The 17,968-nt window shown below is 40.4% G+C and overlaps 1 protein-coding gene across 2 annotated transcripts in view; it reads left to right on the plus strand.

Moving 5' to 3' along the window:
• LOC122862003 (protein jagged-2-like) overlaps window positions 1–17,693 on the plus strand; it is a 61,353-nt gene extending 43,660 nt beyond the window's left edge. For both annotated transcript variants that reach the window (XM_044167148.1, XM_044167149.1), the window contains 11 exons: window positions 243–356; window positions 852–965; window positions 1,157–1,273; window positions 1,813–1,840; window positions 4,939–5,024; window positions 5,868–5,981; window positions 6,556–6,671; window positions 6,836–7,099; window positions 8,642–8,773; window positions 13,275–13,434; window positions 13,879–17,693. In XM_044167148.1, the coding sequence (XP_044023083.1) occupies window positions 243–356; window positions 852–965; window positions 1,157–1,273; window positions 1,813–1,840; window positions 4,939–5,024; window positions 5,868–5,981; window positions 6,556–6,671; window positions 6,836–7,099; window positions 8,642–8,773; window positions 13,275–13,434; window positions 13,879–14,390 (1,757 nt within the window). In that variant the 3' untranslated portion in view covers window positions 14,391–17,693. The remainder of the gene's footprint in view (window positions 1–242; window positions 357–851; window positions 966–1,156; window positions 1,274–1,812; window positions 1,841–4,938; window positions 5,025–5,867; window positions 5,982–6,555; window positions 6,672–6,835; window positions 7,100–8,641; window positions 8,774–13,274; window positions 13,435–13,878) is intronic.
• Window positions 17,694–17,968: the final 275 nt, after the last annotated feature.

Below are 17,968 nucleotides of genomic sequence, written 5' to 3' on the forward strand. Positions count from 1 at the left end.
TATGAAATATGATCTATTTGATATATTTGGTTATTTCAAACAACAACAAATATCAATATAGCAATCTTAAAAATATGCTGCATATCAAACAACCACATGCAAGGTCATAATCTTAAAGTTCATAATAGTGTGAGTTTGTGCTTCCAGACATTTAAAGAATGTAGCTCTCTGTTATCAAAAGATAAAATCAATATAGAATCAATAACTAAAATAACTGAACTGACTGTTTGACTTTGTTCCAGATGTGAATGAGTGCAACAGGAACCCCTGTCAGAATGGAGGCCAATGTGTCGATCTGCTCAACGACTTCTACTGCAACTGTGTAGACAACTGGAAAGGAAAGACCTGCCACTCAAGTAAGTTAATATGTTTCTGTGTCAGATATTGTTAAGACATCTGTGACTATAAGTTGTGTGCCTGTGGATGTCTTTGTATATGGCATGATAGAAAAAATGTAATTAAATTTGTATATGTGCAAAGTTTAAATGGGCATTTCAGCTCCATGCCTTGTTATAAGATGAATTTTGATAAGTTGCAATAGTTAGAAAAAGATAATTTTAATTGTTATAGTGCAGCAAATAAGTGAGTGAACAAAAATTCATGAAGCACTTATGAGTGGCGTCTTTGTCTTCCTTTTCCATGTTCTCCAACATGTCAGGTCTTATATTTTTTAACTACCTCAGTCTCTTATTCTTCTTTCTGAGGCATGATGCCCTAACTGGCTGCTGTGCAGGCTTGTTTTCCCCTTTGACGGCGTCTCTGAACTTTGCTTTAGAGCTGAAGTAATCGCAACTCAACATTGGCACAGAGTCAAATGTTTGAAATCTTTTTCCCATGCTGCCTTGTTTCAGGTGAGAGTCAGTGCGACTCCACTACCTGCAGTAATGGAGGGACATGTTATGACCACGGAGACTCCTTCCTGTGTAGCTGCCCCTCAGGCTGGGGTGGCAGCACCTGCAACACAGGTCAGGCACTCACTGCACTCTAATTACACTGTTATGGCTCTGGTAATAATAGAGTAATGATACGATGTGATATTACGTTGTTACAACCTGTTAGACTGTGATCACAGGCCAAAGAGCAGCTCTCCCACTGTGGACTAGTCAGAATACAAACATTTCATAAAAGGGAATCTTCTTTGTTTTTTATCTTTTAGCCAAGAACAGCACATGTGACTCGGGTCCGTGCGAAAACGGAGGCACGTGTGTCGGTGGGGGAGACGCCTTCACCTGCATCTGCAAGGATGGCTGGGAGGGACCCACCTGTGCACAGAGTATGTCACTGTTGGAGCTTATGCCATGTTCATGTCATAAGGGATAGATCTCATAAGGGATGGATGATTCTAATATTTACAGCTTGAGAGCGTCCATTTCATTGGGCAAGTTAAGACAGTTGCATGATTGTAGAGCTGGTCGTGTGAACGTTAAACATACTCTTGACAATTTAGCACTGTATCCATTGAAGTTGGGTTTAATCACCTTGAACGAAGGACTTCAACTGACTTTAGCTCCCAATTATTCAGTGCCAAGTTACACGTATCAGGACTTTCCAAAAAATCTTTGTTTCTCTGTCGTAATTATGACTTGGATGTTGACATGAACTTCGTTGTGAAACTCCTAAATGTAGCAGGAATAACTTGGAATATTCCTTAATAATTAAGCTGCCACTTTTTAACAACCTGTAATGCGCCTGAAATAGATGATTTAAAAGTCATTCATTCTCACACATTGGGAAAATGATATGACCAGGTTTCAGGTTTTGGCGGGAATTCAAATTTGAACTTTACTGATTGTCATTTGGTCTCTCTTGCAGATGTCGATGACTGCAATCCACATCCCTGGTAAGACAGATTTCTTTTCATTATCGTACTGAAACATTTTAGCAGAAATGCAATGTTTTCACCTTTTTGACCACTACTGGTTGTGGATTATTTTCATGGCTGTGTAGAAAGTCCAGTGCAAGTTCGACGTTTGACAAACAGTTATTGAAGGTTGTTAGCTGGTCTCAAAAATCTGTATTTCATCTCTTTGATTCACAATTCACAAGTTTTTTTTGTTTCTTTTTCTGTTATGGTGTTTTAATTGGATTTTTTTTTTTACTGGTGCTTCAAACAGCAGAAGTGGGGATTCATCTGCAGAAACCTGTTCATGGTGTCAAACTTTTTTTTATTGATCAGTTGGATGTTGAGGTGTTCAGCACAGGAGCACTGCAGACAAATCTTCTCCTCTTTAACCATTTTTCTCTGCATTTGCACACAGTTTATGGTGTTGAATATGACTTGATTTCCAGTTGTAAATTAAACTTGACCTCACTTGATCTTGGGAAGTGATTCAACTGAGCTGGTCTGGACTGCTGCCCTAAATTCTAGTAACTCTTTATCGCTGCTTGGTGCTGCACCATTGATCCTCACCTTTGCTGTTATTAATCTAGATACATCAGCTCAGTTGACATTTGCATCACTCTGGATAAACTCCAACAACCTGAGATGCATTGTTTTGACTTGGGAATATGAAACAGAGTGTTGGATCAGTTAGAGGGCTTCCCAGCCACACAATTTTTTCTCATTAAAGATTGTGACTGTGGAGGTGTGAGTGAAGGTGTATGTATTTGAGTTTGTAAATGTGTAGGATGGTATGTGTGGTTTTGTATCCCTGTATGTTTGTTGGAGTGTATTTGCACTTTTGTGTGGGCAAATGTGTTTAAATCAGTGTGTTTCTGTGCACATGCCTCTTTTTTCTGTGTTTTTCTATAAATGTGTGTGTGTTTGTATGAATTTGTGTGAAAAAATGTAAAACCTTGTTTGATTTTTGCTTGTCAGATGTGAAGATTTGCTGCTTTTTCTGATTTATATAATGGTAAATTCAATCTTTGGGTTTTGGTCTGTTGGTTGGACAAATCAAGACATTTAAAGGCATCAACCTGAGTTTTAGGAAATTGTGGGGAGGTTTGTTCTATTTATTGACATTTTATTGACAAAATTAGTACAAAAACACACAAGTGGAGAAAAATCAGGGACTCCTGATTAGTCTGCATCAGTGAAGCTACCCTGGACAAAAGCCTCCCCCTATCTCTCCTCCTCACCCTCCTTTACAATGACTGACAGGTGGATTAGTGGCGGTTTTGGTTTTGGGAGTAGGGGGTGGAGGGAGAGGGGGGCAGGAGAGTGTGAAGAGACGCCCCTCTCACCATTCACCGGCCTCGACCTGGGGGTAGTTGTGAGAAGTGAGGTGTTGGATGGGGGGGTGGGTGGGGTGGCTCAGTATGTGGTCAGCAGGGATTTACATATGAAGTCTGGACATTGCTCAGGGATCAGCTTCAGCCTGCTGACACTCACAGTCTTTAGAAACTCTGCGGGAACAAAAGTCTGTTAGTTTGTCTGCAGCTCAGAGAGAACATGAGACAAACACCAGAGCGACAGACCCCATTGGGTTAATATGGCCTCATAGCCACTTGAATAGTAGTGTAGATGTATCTGTAGGCAGTTCTAGTTTAGTGTGAAGATGATTACCAAAGGACAGAAAACAACAGATACAACAACTTAAAGACATGAAAGTCATTTACTTTTGTTAGCTGTTACTTAGGACACATGTACATGTTAAAAGTACAAGATATTAAAGAATAAGATGAAGTTTTTGTCACAACTAAACCAGCAAGTAACTGGTGGGAATACCGGTTTCTTCACTTTCCTAATCATTTCCCAAAAAGATTTCTTGAAAGGACCATGTCATGTTGTAATTATTATAGTGAAATAGAGAAAGACTACAGTTGGCAGATGATAAATATCTTCTTTTTTGTCTCCTAATATATTTGAGTTTCTCTGAAACCGTTGTAAAATTAGATCACAGTCATACAGAAGATGTTATGTTGGTGAATTAGTGATGTTGAAACTTCATGGGGAATTGCCGGTTCCATATGAATTACTTTTAAGGAATTAAGGAATTCAAGAAAATGAGGGAACCAAAACCATTACAGCTGAGTGTACATCATGCAGCTCAGTGGGCAGGATGAGACACAGTTAAAGGTTTAATTTCCACTGAATTTCTGCAGGACATTGGGTTAAAGAATCCACTAAATGGCTGATATCAGTCGACAGTGACACCTTTTTGAACTTTTAATTGGAGGTGAAGCCTATGTGACAAAGATTTCCACAGACATGAACTGACATTACAAAATTTTGAGAAGTGTATTCCAGGCAGGGAGGTCAACACAAAAATCAGTTCTCAGAATCAGATATATCTACAAACTAAGTCTTCCCATGAAAGGATTTAGGCTGTGGGCTGTTTATTTTAGTCAAAACAAATATACTTGTGGACTATAAATCACTCAGAGCTTCACCAAGGCTCCAAAATCCTCTAGATTTCTTTTAGCTATATCAGTTATGTTCATGAAATTTCCCAGTGTTGGCAAATGAATCAAAAAACGGATCACTTCGCTCCTGTCACTAATTTTGTACTGAAATCTCTCAGCAGGGTTGTTGGGATGTCCTGATGACAAACACACAGAAAACCAAAGCGCAAAAAAACATAGAATAGTTAAAGATTTAAACCAGAAATGTGGAGAATTGATCATCTCAACAGAGGTAATGGTAGTGTAATAACACTTCTTACTGTATGTGCCATTATGCTAGTACAATCACCGGCCATCTGTCACAGACTACCGAATATTGTGACCTTCTGAAACGTGTTTTCAAGACTTGGTGAATTTGATATTTTCACTGGGGAAGTCAAAAAATATCAAGGAATTTGTCGCTCGACAGATACAGCTTGCCAGAAGTCCTTTTACACATTCATCGATTTACAGTTTTCTACAAGCCTACCTGCAAGGAGAAGCAGAATATTTATCCCCTCAGGGAAGAAATATGAAGAAACTCTCCCTGAGCCTCTGTCAGGTCTGCAGCAGCAGTGAATTCATGTGTTTCTTTCTGTTTCCTTTTTGCAGCTACAACGGCGGCATCTGTGTTGACGGCGTGAACTGGTTTCGCTGCGAATGCGCCCCGGGATTCGCCGGACCGGACTGCCGCATCAGTAAGTCCCTGGGAACCGGAGGGGGGCGTGTGGAGGGGTCAGGTGGGCGGGGGGTCAGAGGTGAAAGGCCGCGGCGGGGGAGCATGAGCCGATTGTTTCAGGGCGACAGATTAGGAAGCCTTTTAGGAAGACGGTCTTAACCTCTCCCCCCTGTGCTAAGCCGAGGTCAGAGCTGAGGTTCGTCAGACGGGTCAGTGCGCTCTCCCGCGGCCTTCTGGGAGAAATCTCTTCTGAAAAGCCTTTTCAGAACCAGAGTGTTATCCAGTTGAAGCGTTTCAAACTAAACTGCTATGTACCCATTGTGCAAAGAACGATTCTCTGAATTCCATCACTCATTGAAGATATTTGAATATAACATTCAAATCTCTCAAAGCTCAGTTTTTTCTCAGCTCAGGTTAAGCTTCAGAAAGAGAAAGACTTGATGGAGAATTCAACAATGCCAGAAAAACACATGTGAAATGTATAAATTAAGATGAAAAAACATATTGTTATTACTGAAAAAGTTCTGCAGCTCTTTTTTTACTCAACATTTTAGATATGATGCACTACAAGTCTGGAACTTTCTACTTGTTACGTTTGATATACCTAAACAGTTTTTTCTGATGCTGTACATCTATTTCTCTCAGTCCGTGCATCTGTCTTGTCTTTTCTCCATATGATTAATAGGTATTTTATAACCAAAATCAATAAGAGATCATCGTTGTTACCTTGAATTACCTGGACAGTGCTTCCAGCTCCTGGAAGCTCCTAAATTGGGCCTTGTGACTTTAAGGTCCCATGAGTTAATAATTCTCTCTATACTGCATGTGTTTAAAATAACAGCTGTGTGGTTTTCTTTTACAGACATAGATGAGTGTCAGTCGTCTCCTTGTGCCGAAGGTTCAACCTGCATGGATGAAATCAATGGCTTCCGCTGTGTTTGTCCTCCAGGACATGCTGGACCTCGCTGTCAAGAGTGTGAGTGCAATAAATCTCAATCACATCAGCGTTTATCAGTTCGGATTTGCTGTCATGTTTGTGTTGATGTATAATAATAATATCATTCTCATATCGAATTAACATAGTGAAGTTGTATTTTCATGTCAATTCGAGTACAGTGTGTGTTTGTGTGGTTTAAGTTATGAGAACACTGCTGCTACGTCAATGCAATATAAACAGATGTTGGCTAGTTTCCTTTAAAAATGGAAAAATAATTTTTTGCATTTGCACATCAATTTTCAGGCACCTCAAATGAGTAGACAACAAAATGAAATAAAGATCTGAAAACATTTTTAAAAGTCTTTACATTACAGCTGTGAACTTGAAGCTAAATAATTCTCACAAGTAATTCTTGAATAACACATCAGTGGGTTGTTCAAATGGGATGTTGATGTGAATACGGTAACATGACTTTACTTGAAGGAACCAATAATAATCAATTTAGTAATATTGTAGGGGGTTTGGTGGATTTCCTGCAGTATCAGTTAAATAAATGGGAAGATTGACAACTGAACCACTTCCTTTTGTTCTCAATCTCTCTTTTATTCTCTAGTCATTGGACTTGGGAAGTTGTGTCGTCACGCTGGCTTGCAGTTTCCTCACGGCAGCCGGTGGGAGGAGGAGTGTAACGCCTGCCAGTGTGTTAACGGATACGTTCGCTGCTCCAAGGTCAGGCTCGTTATTTTACCAAAATAATGATGTCGTATAATGATGACCACCTGTTAATCTGTTCGTCATTGTTACACAAGAAACAACAAGAAAGTTTTCATAGCCATTTTTCTGAATTATAGACAAGTTCAAACCAGTAAATGACTGAAGCCATGTTCTTCCAGGTGAGATGTGGTCGTCGGCCCTGCCTCCTCCCGAAGGCTCTGCCTCCTCCTCTGGACACGAACCCTCCGTCTTGCCCTGGAGGTCACGAGTGTGTGGAGCATCAGTTCCTCACCTGCTTCTCACCGCCCTGTCACCAGTGGGGTGTGTGTTCAACGCCGGACCCCCCGACACCCCTGCACACCCAGTGTGAGCCCAACAGTGGTTACCTTGACAACAGTTGTGCTCGCATCACGCTCATCTTCAAAAAAGACAAAGTGCCACAGGTGAGTGACTTTCTGTATGTAGTAAAGTTAGAACGTGGTGTTACTGTTTATGGTGTGTTGTGCAGAAACAAGGTGTTAATTAATCAACACGTTGGATAAGCGATTAACAGTTAAATTAGTTCATTAAGCAAACATACAGAGCATTTTCTGCTTTTGTCTGTTTTATATTACTGTAACTTGAATATTTTTGGGCTTTGGGCTGTTGGTCAGACTAAACAAGTAATTTGGACACTTGGAAATGCATTTTTCACATTTTTTCTTTATATTTTATATGCAAAACATTGAATTGAAAGCTTGACCGTCAACAACAGGATCAGTCATGCTTTCCTGGGCTTCAACATCTGCTGCCACAGTGTGAAAATCTGTGGTTTTACACAGCAGTCACAGTTTTTTTTTTTTTACAGTTTTTATGTTTTTAATCTTCCTTCCCCTTGGGTAATAGAGAAAAGAAGAGAAAATGATGGTTGGCACACTCGGCTTTAAAAGTTACGTGACGAGAGAACGAGAGAATATGTAAACTATGACATTCAAGACATGGCATATCAAAGCAAGACCTTTAATGCGGAGGGTGTAGAACTGTTGTGCAGTAAGAGACCCCGATGGGGCTGCTGTGACTAGAATTAGTAAGTCTCAGCGAGTTCTCACTGAGAGAAATGTCTGAAATAAGACTGAAGAGGCTCATTGTCATTTTTCATCCTTGTTGATGTGTCATGTCAAAACAATGCATTTCAAATCATTTTCCTCCCACCCTGGATTGTTAACATTTGATAATTGCTGAATTGTTAACAATTATCAAATGTTAACAGTCCAGGGTGAGTAGAAAACACGTGCCATGCCTCACTGTATACAGAGAGAGTTTTTGACTCTGACAGTTTGCAGTAGACAGATTGTCTCATGATATATATCCTCACATCGCCATGCATCATGTAACTTCTGGAGGCTGTTCTTGTCTTTTCCCAGACAGTAAAAACAAATCATGGAGGGAAGAAAAGTCAGTAAAGTTGCAGTTTTGATCAGATTCGGATGTCTTCTTTGTTGTTGAAAACTAAAAAGTCCAGAAAAACTTTGTATGTTGTGATAAAAAAGCTGACAGTGGTCTTAAAAATTTCAGTCAGGACTAATCTTACTTTAAGCTGTGGAGGGAAAAGATGTTGTGATGAAGTCCATGAACTTCCAATTAAAGTGACAGACGTGCTCTGTCCTTAATGAAGCTTGAATCTTCACTCTTTAGTAGGTCCAGATGGTATTCTTGTTTACTAGTGTATCATGAAACCTTAACTGGCCCCCTGCGGCAGGTCTGAATAAGGTTTTATGAATGGAAATGAAACTGTTCCACTGGCAAGATACTGATCTGAGATCTGAGCCACAGTCTTCCCTGCTGGGCAAGGCATTCTGATTGGCTGCATCTGAAACAGACTTAAGAGGAATTAGAAGCTGATTGTTCCTCGCCAGCAGTGCAGATTCTCATGTCTTATCTGTGTGTGTGTGTGTGTGTGTGTGTGTGTGTGTGTGTGTGTGTGTGTGTGTGTGTGTGTGTCACAGGGCACCACTGTAGAGAACATCTGCTCCGAGCTGAGGTACCTCCCAGTGACTCAGACGCTGGCCGAGGAGCGAGCGCTGCTCATCCTCTGTGACCTGTCCTACTCCAATAGTGATGCCGTGGAGGTCGCCATGGTGATTATTACACACAAAAACACGCACATACCTGCCCACACACACATTGATATATAGTATCAGCCCAATAACTGTCTTTGACTGTCTTTGTGGTGGTCTTGGTATTAGAGGATATATCTAGAAACATGCTCCACAATCTGATACAACAAAATGATACAGATACATTTGTAACTATACTGATTCATCTCAAGTTTTCACTGAAATGCTATTAAACATGGTTCCTGAGACTGAGTTCCAAATTTGGTATATTCATCAACGCTGTATGGGAGCATGTCCTTATACTTATGGCTTCAGATACCCCCAACGTCCACCATCGGCTATCTTTACGCGTCTACAGTCGACAGTATTATGTATTATTACTGACATACATACAGAAAAACTGTCACTACTCCATTGAAGTCTGTGAAGCAGGAGAAGAAATGATACGGTTTTCCTTCTGATGATATACACTTTTCAGGAAATACAGATACAAAATAAGGATAAGACAGGGTACAGTAATTAAAACGAGTTCATCAAGTAAAGTACATCAAGCAAAATGAGCTTCAAACATGTTTTCAATAAGTTGTAAAACAGAAAAAAACTTGAAACAATCTAGGAAAAGTGTCTGGTGAAGAACACACTGCTTGAAGATGCATCACTTCTGAAACACTTCCTGTGGACACTTGCACCTTGCTGCAGACTAGCAGCTAATGCTAATGCTAATGCTTCCAATGTGCTTTGGAAGTAGCATTGTCTGCTAGCGCTAACGTTGATTGGTCCTTGTGGTGACTTCAGCGTCAGCGCCCACATTGTCTTATTAAAGGATAATTGTGTTTTCTTTTCATAGTCTTGTCCCTTTTTGCAGTTACGATAACATTGTAGTCACCAAGTTAATCGCTGAGATCTGGCAACAGCAGCGCCGCTACAAAAGTCCAATGTGTCGAGAAACTCGAGCAGACAGACAATCAGACAGGTTGTAAACAAGCCAACAGTTTAGCCAGATTATCTAGACCACTTTATTTAGAGATACGACTGAAAGTTAGTACACCTGGAGTTTCCATTAATAATGTACATCAGTGAGTTTGATATATAAATACTCAAGAATACTTTTGACGTATACAGTGCCAGGAGAGAACAGAAGAATCCATGCAGGTATATTAGGTATATAGACAAACCCCCGAACACACACCTACAGATGTAGAAGCTGCTGCCTTCTCTCCCTCTCACTCTCTCTCCATCTCACTTTCTTCTCCCACTTTATTAACTCACACTTAATTTGTCACTGCAAATCGTTTCCAGAGGAGTCCAGTAAAATCTGAACTTTTTTCTTTTTCTGTTTCTTCCCTCTGGGTTAAAAAAAGAAACAAGAAAGAGGAAAAGAAAGAAGAGGGAGAGGCGTTTGAAGCTTTTAACAACATCTGGATGAGATTTAGCTTTTCTGTTGGAACACCTTGCTGATCTTTGTCTCTGCTCTCCCTCGTCTTCTTTTTCTTCTTCTTCTTCTTCTTCATTTTCTTCTTTTCCTCCACCTCCATCTTCTTCTTTCTCTTCTTCCTTTTCCCATCCCCTCTGTCTCTTTTACCTTTCCTGCATTTGCTTTCTTTTGTGTTTCTGTTCCTCCCTTACTCTTTTTTTTGTTGCTGTCTTTTCTACCCCTCTCCCTCCTTTCTCTTATTTTCTGTCTTTCTCTCTCCTATTTTCTCTCTCTCCCCTCCTTCTTTCTCTCTCGGCCACCCAGACTCGGGGGAAAACAGTCACTTCGGGGCTCTAAGCACTTAATGGAGGGGATTAGTTCTTCTTCCTCTGATGTTTTCAGGCCTGTTTTGAGTGACATATACAGGAAAAGGAGTGGCGAACCTGACATCCACCCAAACCCCACAACAAGGCTTTCATAAAAAACCTCACTCCCACTCGCTGCCGACTCGTGTTGCAGCAAAATGTCAGCGCTCATTTCCACGTGTGGGTGAAATCTTCATAATGTCAGCGAGCCTCGCAGAGTGCGGCCAGTTCTCAGCCGCCGAGTTGTGGCGATTTATTCTCTTCCAAAGGCTCTGGGTGTGTTTGTAAACCCCTGAAACTGATCGGTGGGAGGCTCTGCTGCGAGGCCTCCAACCTGAGCAAGAAACAAGTGGTTCAATATGTTTCCGTGTGTTTGCGGGAAAGAATGAGGAGCGCTTGGTTTGTCTTCATTTGAGTGAGGCGTCCTTGTTTTATCTTGACATGTTGTGGCTGCGTCAAGTGTGTTGGAAGGAAAATCAAGAGAGCCTTAAGTAGTTTTCGCAAAATATTTGGAAACGACTTTCAGACACGATGTTAGTGAAACCCTGAGAGCCAAGTTAGATTTTTTTCATCAGGCAGGTTCGTCACAAAGTCCTTTAAAAAGGACATGGCTTGATATAGATTTCAATTACGGTACTAGTTTATAAGTCTTCAATGCTTACTCAACTGTAAATTTAAAATGCCAGTAAACACATTTAAAGGATAAGTCCGCTGATTCTATATTTTTCTTATTGTCCCATGAAAAAAAACAACCAACAATGAATTAAATCTTAATGAAGCTTAGTAATACGCATTGTGTGTACCCAAAGCTTGATATATCATTGTTGTTCAAAAACTCAGTGAGCCACACTATTGCACTTGGTGACATGTTCCTTCATCACCATGAACACACACACTGTAGTTTATCTTGACTCAGTCCCACACACACCGTCCTGCTGCCCCAAACACTCACTAGAGCAGCACATGTGGATTAATCCGCCACTGAAAATAGTCCCTAACAAATGCACTATTTCATGCAGAATGCGTAACATTAGCTGAAAACTACAGTGGCCATATGTTTGTGCTTAGGTGCAAAGATTATACACTGTAACGGGTGTAAATTATAAGATGATGCGCATCCTCAAAAATGTTTCAACACCAATGCAAACACCTGTGTATTAGGAACAATGGTTTCTTCACAATTTATTAGACACAGTTTATTTTGTGTCTTTACAAAAAACATTTTTTTCAATCAACAAAGTAAGCCAAACTTCTGAAATGCATCTTTCTTTAATGCCACTTTAACACAAAAAGCTGTACAAGAACTTTGTTAAACTGAAAATAGCCTAAAATTTATAAAATTATGATTCAAATACGTCAAAATCTGATCAAAGAATAAATGAAGCAAACTGATGTCGTCCGACCTCCTCTGAAGGTAAAAATGTTCAGACCTGTTTGGAATGCCCACGCTCAAAGGTGGGCAAAAAAACCTGCTGTCATAGAAAGGGCGCTGGATGTGACACTGTTCAACCAAGCACTTCGTTTGAAGCATACTGATGCCTTAAGGAGCATACTATGTAACCACAACGTCCTTGGTGCATGTCGTTCTCCTCCCTCTCCCCTGGTTTCCTGTCTGTCTCTCCGCTGTCAACTATCCAAATATCATCTTAAGAAAGTCAGAATAAGGAAACACAACAAAGAAACTGCAAAGCATTTGATGCCAACTTTCAGTAGATGATCATTTTGGAGACTCAGTGCTACAGACACAACAGTACTGAGGTTGGATACTCAGCCTTGTGTTGCTGTGATGTTGTCTGTCAATCACTTTGGGGGCGGGGTTAGAGGTGTGTGAATGAGCTGCTGATTTCCTCGGGAGAAGAAAAGAGGAGTGTTTGTCTCCGGCCGAGCAGGGAGCACAGCTGGCCTGTTCTCTATTGTTTGTCCTAATTGAACTGCACAGCACACAGCTAATCCCCCTCTGTCCCCCCCACCACCCCCTGCTCTCATCCTCAGCACCTTATTAGGCAATTAACTCCACCCTCCGTGGTCTCAGTGGGGGGGTCCGCAGCCTGCCAGATGTTAGGATGAGAATCTCTTTTATTCTGACAGATGAATGTGTTTTTTTTTCTCTCTCTTTTTTGTTGTCCCGCATTGCCTCAAGCAAGACTCTGACCATTTGGCAAATGGGCCCTTTTCTCTACTGTACTGATTAATCTGTGCTGTCAGTTTTTCACTAAACCTAGTGAAACCCACTAAACCTCTTGCATGTTTCACCCATTAACTACAAATCAGCTTTTTCTTTACATTTTGTGTTTTTGATTGTCCTCTGGGTTTTGTTTTTCCGGGAGTCACAGCTTGTGAAAATCTTGTCTTTTCAGCACCAGAATATTAAATCTCAGTTGTCAAAGCTTCCTTGAACACAACAAAAAGGACAGTTTTCAAAATGGTGCCCCCACAATGATAACGTAACTTTACCCAAAAAATAAAGGCAATGAAAAGTTCTCTCTGATGCGTTACCTAGCTCAACCAGATTTCAAGTTTTTATACCATAAATGGAATGAACTGCAACAAAGGTCTCCCTGGAAAATAAGAAATGAGTGTAAAAACTTGGAGAATGGTTGTCCTTTATGTATAATAATATATATAATATAATATACGTATGATTACATATATTAAATATACAAGATTGAATGAGCCTATAAAGTGATGGGGAAAAAAATCACTAAAAATCACTCCATCTCTCTCTCTCTCTACATCTGTGCAGTCCTTTGAGCAGGACGGACGATCAAAGGACAGTGATCGCGGACAGATCCAGAAGGCGGCCAGCGCCATCATCGGTGCCCTGTCCAAACGCCACAACAGCACCGTCATGCTGGCCGTGGTGGAGGTCAAAGTGGAGACGCAGGTGGAGTCGCCCCCTGTTGGTGAGTCACATGTTCCTAATTTTTGTAGTTAGTTAAATGATAAAACGTGGAGAACTGGCTAACAAGATGGTGGCTAATAGTTCAGTTCCTACCAGTTCACATATTTGCAGAAATGTACTTATTTGCTACATTTAGTGCAGAGGTAACATTAGTCTGATGTGTTTAGCATAGCTTAGCAAAAAGACCAGAAATAGTGGAAAACTGCTAGCCTAGCTCCTCAAAGGCCTTCCAATGACTCCAAAGCTGTCTTATTTACACTGTGTGTGTGTGTGTGTGTGTATTTAACATATGTGGAAGGAAAAAGAGACATGGTGATTTAATGAGCAGTTAGCTTATGCCCTGAAGCTACCTTTTTGCTATGTTCAAGCAAAAACAGGGTCAAGAGCTCTTTATTTTCTTACCAAGAAATGCCCTTCTAACATCTCCTCCGACTTTCTCCTTCAGGATACCTGGTCCCGGTGCTGTGCGTCGTCTTCAGCGTCCTCTGGATCTTCTGCATTGTTGTTTGCGTTTGGTGGACCCGCAAGAGGAAGAAAGAGCGCGAGAGAGTGGCCCGATCCGAGGACACGACAGTCAACAACCAGCTGGAGCCGCTGCGGAGCCACGCCCTCAAGGACAACCGCGACAAGGACATTCAGTACGAATGCAAGAAACTGATGGGCCCCTCTGACAGGACGTGCGACGGGGCTGAGGGCGAGGAGGAAGGAGAGCAAGAGGGGGAGCAGGAGGAAGACGAGGAGAGGGCGTTGGGCATGGGGGAGAAGTGTCCACCACAAAAGTGCTCCAAAGCCGGGGCGCAGGACAGGGGGATGATGGGTAAGGGAGGGGTCATCTGCACAACGCGCAGCGGTCCGGTCAAGGCTCCGCACCGGACAGCGTACAGCCCCAAAGACAACCGGTGTAAAAACCTGAATGCCGCCAAGCTCAGCGAGGACATTAAAGACCACTATGTATGAACACATGAGAGGAGGAGGGACCTTCCTGAATCAAAGAAAAAAACTGCAATGTCTTCAATGTCACTGACTTTTCGACTCTTAAAAGCACCAAAAGTGAAGATTACAGATACTTTAATTTTCTATTTTTGTTTGTCAAACCTTATTTAACTTCTTCGTCTGCAGCACGGAGGTTTATTTAACCAAAAAAACCCAGAAAAACAACAACAAAAAAAAAGACATGTAAAATAAACATCACAGCTTTGGATTTCAGTTTAATCATCACTCTGTTGGAATCAAGAATGTTCTTTTCACCGCGCCTGATATTTTTCTGTTTACAAACTGTTTTCCACTTATGCTTACCTTTTTTGGAGATCTAACTGAATTGGCTGGCAGCTGTTAACATTGTTTCTACTGTTTGGTGCATTTGGTTCCTGTCTGCCTTAGCCCAAACCTGCGGGCCTTTTCTACACGTCGTCTTGATATGTCTTTTTATAAAAAAAAAACTTTAAAAAAAGATTTTATATACATTAAAGTCCTTGAAAGTTGGCACAGAGAATCCACTGTATGATACCTGGCATGAGCATTTTTTTGTTTACATTCATAAACATCTTTTCCATTTTGTGTTAAAGCTTAAATGTTCTTACATATATCCTTAAAATAATTGTGTCACTGCTTCCTGCAAGTCTACATGATGATCTTTCAGTATTTGCTTTGGTAGAAAAGTGCCTTTGGCCCTCATTTTTTTTCTCCTTTTCTCTCCTCCTATAGAGTTTATGCAGAATTTAAATACATATAAAGGGAAAGATGTCCTAGTAACAACTCTACTTACCACAGTAAAGGTTATTTTCTTTGCGATGTACATATGTAAATATGAAAAAATGGCTGTGTATATTTGAATTTAGTAACTTAAGAGATGCTTTGTATCATAGTTAATCTAAAGAATAAGACTGTTTTTTGTGGTTGTTGTATTTTTAATGATGTCATTCCAATCACTAGTGTCTGTTGACACTATGACAGGTTTTATACAGATGTTCGGACTGTGTCCAGGGTCCCACTGAATCATGAGCCTTGGTTTAAAAAGAAAACAGATCATGATTGTTTGTCTTTATGTGTTATGATTATTTCTTACAGCTCTTAAGAACACAAATACAGAGTTTGGAGAGCTGTTTGTTAGGCCTGTCAATCATTGCGAGAGGTTGTTAGGATGTGAGCAGTGTTGACTAAGAGCTTATACAGCTCAGTAGTCATTGCTACAACTACAGGAACCTCCTTTCCAACAGTCCTGTCCTTTCATTGGAGACTTCCAGAGTGAAATTTGATGTGTTTGAGGGACTTTTGAGCCCCTAAAAAACAGATTCTGAGGGCCACCCCGCCTGCAAGATTTACCTTTCTATAGCTATTTATTTTAGGTATCTTAAAATGCCCTCCCACACCTACAAATCCAAGTCTTATGGGCCACCCTACTTGCAAAAATCACCCTTTTTAATTTAATTTTTTATTTATTTCAATTGTGAGTTTGAGTATCCCACCCACAAATTCAAATCGTGGGCGAACCCTCCAAAAGCATTCTAAATGTCATTGATTTCAATGCTGTTTTTTAGTAAGACAGCTTCTAAATGATGTTTTAGCAAATACTGTAGGTCTTTTCTGCTTTTTACACATTTCATGCTGGTGTTTTACATCCTACTGGCTGTATGTACGTATGTAAATAATACAAACACCCAGGTAGCATCCCATTCGAAAGCAGCAGAATATCAGTGCATAGGCAGGTAGTACTGGGCGACCTGGCAGCAGCCAGCAGGCCTCCAGAAAGGACACTTTTGGTTTCCTTTTGTGTAAGACATTTGCAAATGGAGAAAGCTACAGGTCTTTCTCCCAAAGGTCTGGAGATAGTTTATTTTAGCATGTGCCTGAACCCTTCATTGCGACTGATCTCTCCTCATCGATCCACAGTTCACCTTTTTTTTTAAATGATTCTGCAGGATGAAAATTGCATTAATTTCTTTTTTGCCCAATAGTATCATGGAAAATTACTTAAGCTGTGTCCAAAATGACTCCCTCATTCACTTATTTAATACTCTCTACATGAAAACAGTCAGCTACTCTATAGTGAGTCCTATATTGAGATTTATGACACATTAGTAACTTCAGTTTGTGCCACCTCTGTAGTGTTGCATAACCAAAAATTCGAAAAATTTGGAACATTTAAATTTTTGGTTACAGTTTGGGATGTTTTTAAAGCAAAAGAAATTCTACACTTAAAATACACCCAACAACACTCTTACTTGCCACATAAAATTGTGGCAAGTATTGGTGCATCAGGTTGCAAATTGAACAGATTTCGGAGTTGCGGCTTTTGACTTTGTTTTGTAGTTTTTGTATGTGATTTCACAGCGTCCATTTTGTTTCATAATTTTCTATCCCTCTTTTTTTGTAAATTTTTTTGTAAATTTTTAGGGACTCCAGTTGTTTAAAAAGTTTTTGATCCAAAGTTCTAAGGAGCTCTGCTGCACACTTTCTAATCCATTACTTGCTCTTGTTTAGGGATTCTGAATCGCACCAAATAAAGTAGCCCTGTGCTGCGTCAGACAGTCGGGTCTTGAACCAGCGCTGATGCATCTTATTTCTATTTTCAAAACACACTTACGGGTCACAGGGTCCAAACAACTTAAAAGCACTGCTGCCAGTCTCTCGTCAGCCTGCTCATACTTCAGTTATAAAGTTACAATTTTACAGTGTGTTGACAGTGGAGTGCCACGCAGAAGTGCCCTATTGCAAGACACTGAATCCCCATCATAGACAAATCAAAAGGTGTGCGGTTTGAACGGGAATCGACTCGCAGTGGATGAGTGTGTATCCAAAAATGTTTCCCCTCTTTAGCCCCGCCTCTCCTTGTGTATCTATTCTGGTCTAATGAAGGGAACAAGTTTTATTGTTGTTGATGTTGACTGTTGTGGTTGTTGTCCAGTGTTTGTAAAGAGTCTGTTTCTGCACTAGAACACGCAGGAGAAGAGAAACGTTTAGCATCACCTCCACAGCAGTAGTGAGAAAACAAAGAGTCAAATATTGTCACTATTTGTGGATGAACATTATGTTTTCAATATTTTTTGTTTTTGTTAATAATGCTGATGCAAATCACGTTAAACCCAAATTCATATTCTGTCAGTAAATTTTACATTGTGGTCGTCCCACAGGAGGGGCTGAATGTGCAGAACATTGTAATTATTTTGTACAAAATTTGGTAAAAGTCTTGGTTTGTTAGTGGAATTTTTCTTGTTTGTTCTTAGAACAATCCTATTATTTATTAAAGTATTTTATACCAAAGATTATTTTGTTTTGTCTTTTTTTTATGTTAAGATGTTTGAGACAAAGGTTTCCTCTTGGTTGTTGCTATTCGCTAAGCCCCGCCCCCTTAGTTGCTGCTGCTATACCTGTCAAACTTTTCATCGATCTTCACATATGCAGTTTCCAATGATAACAGTGGCAGATTCATCAATGCAAATTTGTGTTAGTTTTGAAACGGTGGGCCCTTGAGTTCAGACAGAGGTAGACGAAAGCAGCTTCTCATTTTTAGCCAGCAACGGTTAATTTTACTGGCT

This window comes from Siniperca chuatsi, linkage group LG15, assembly GCF_020085105.1.
Source record: "Siniperca chuatsi isolate FFG_IHB_CAS linkage group LG15, ASM2008510v1, whole genome shotgun sequence".
NCBI classification, from domain to species: domain Eukaryota; kingdom Metazoa; phylum Chordata; class Actinopteri; order Centrarchiformes; family Sinipercidae; genus Siniperca; species Siniperca chuatsi.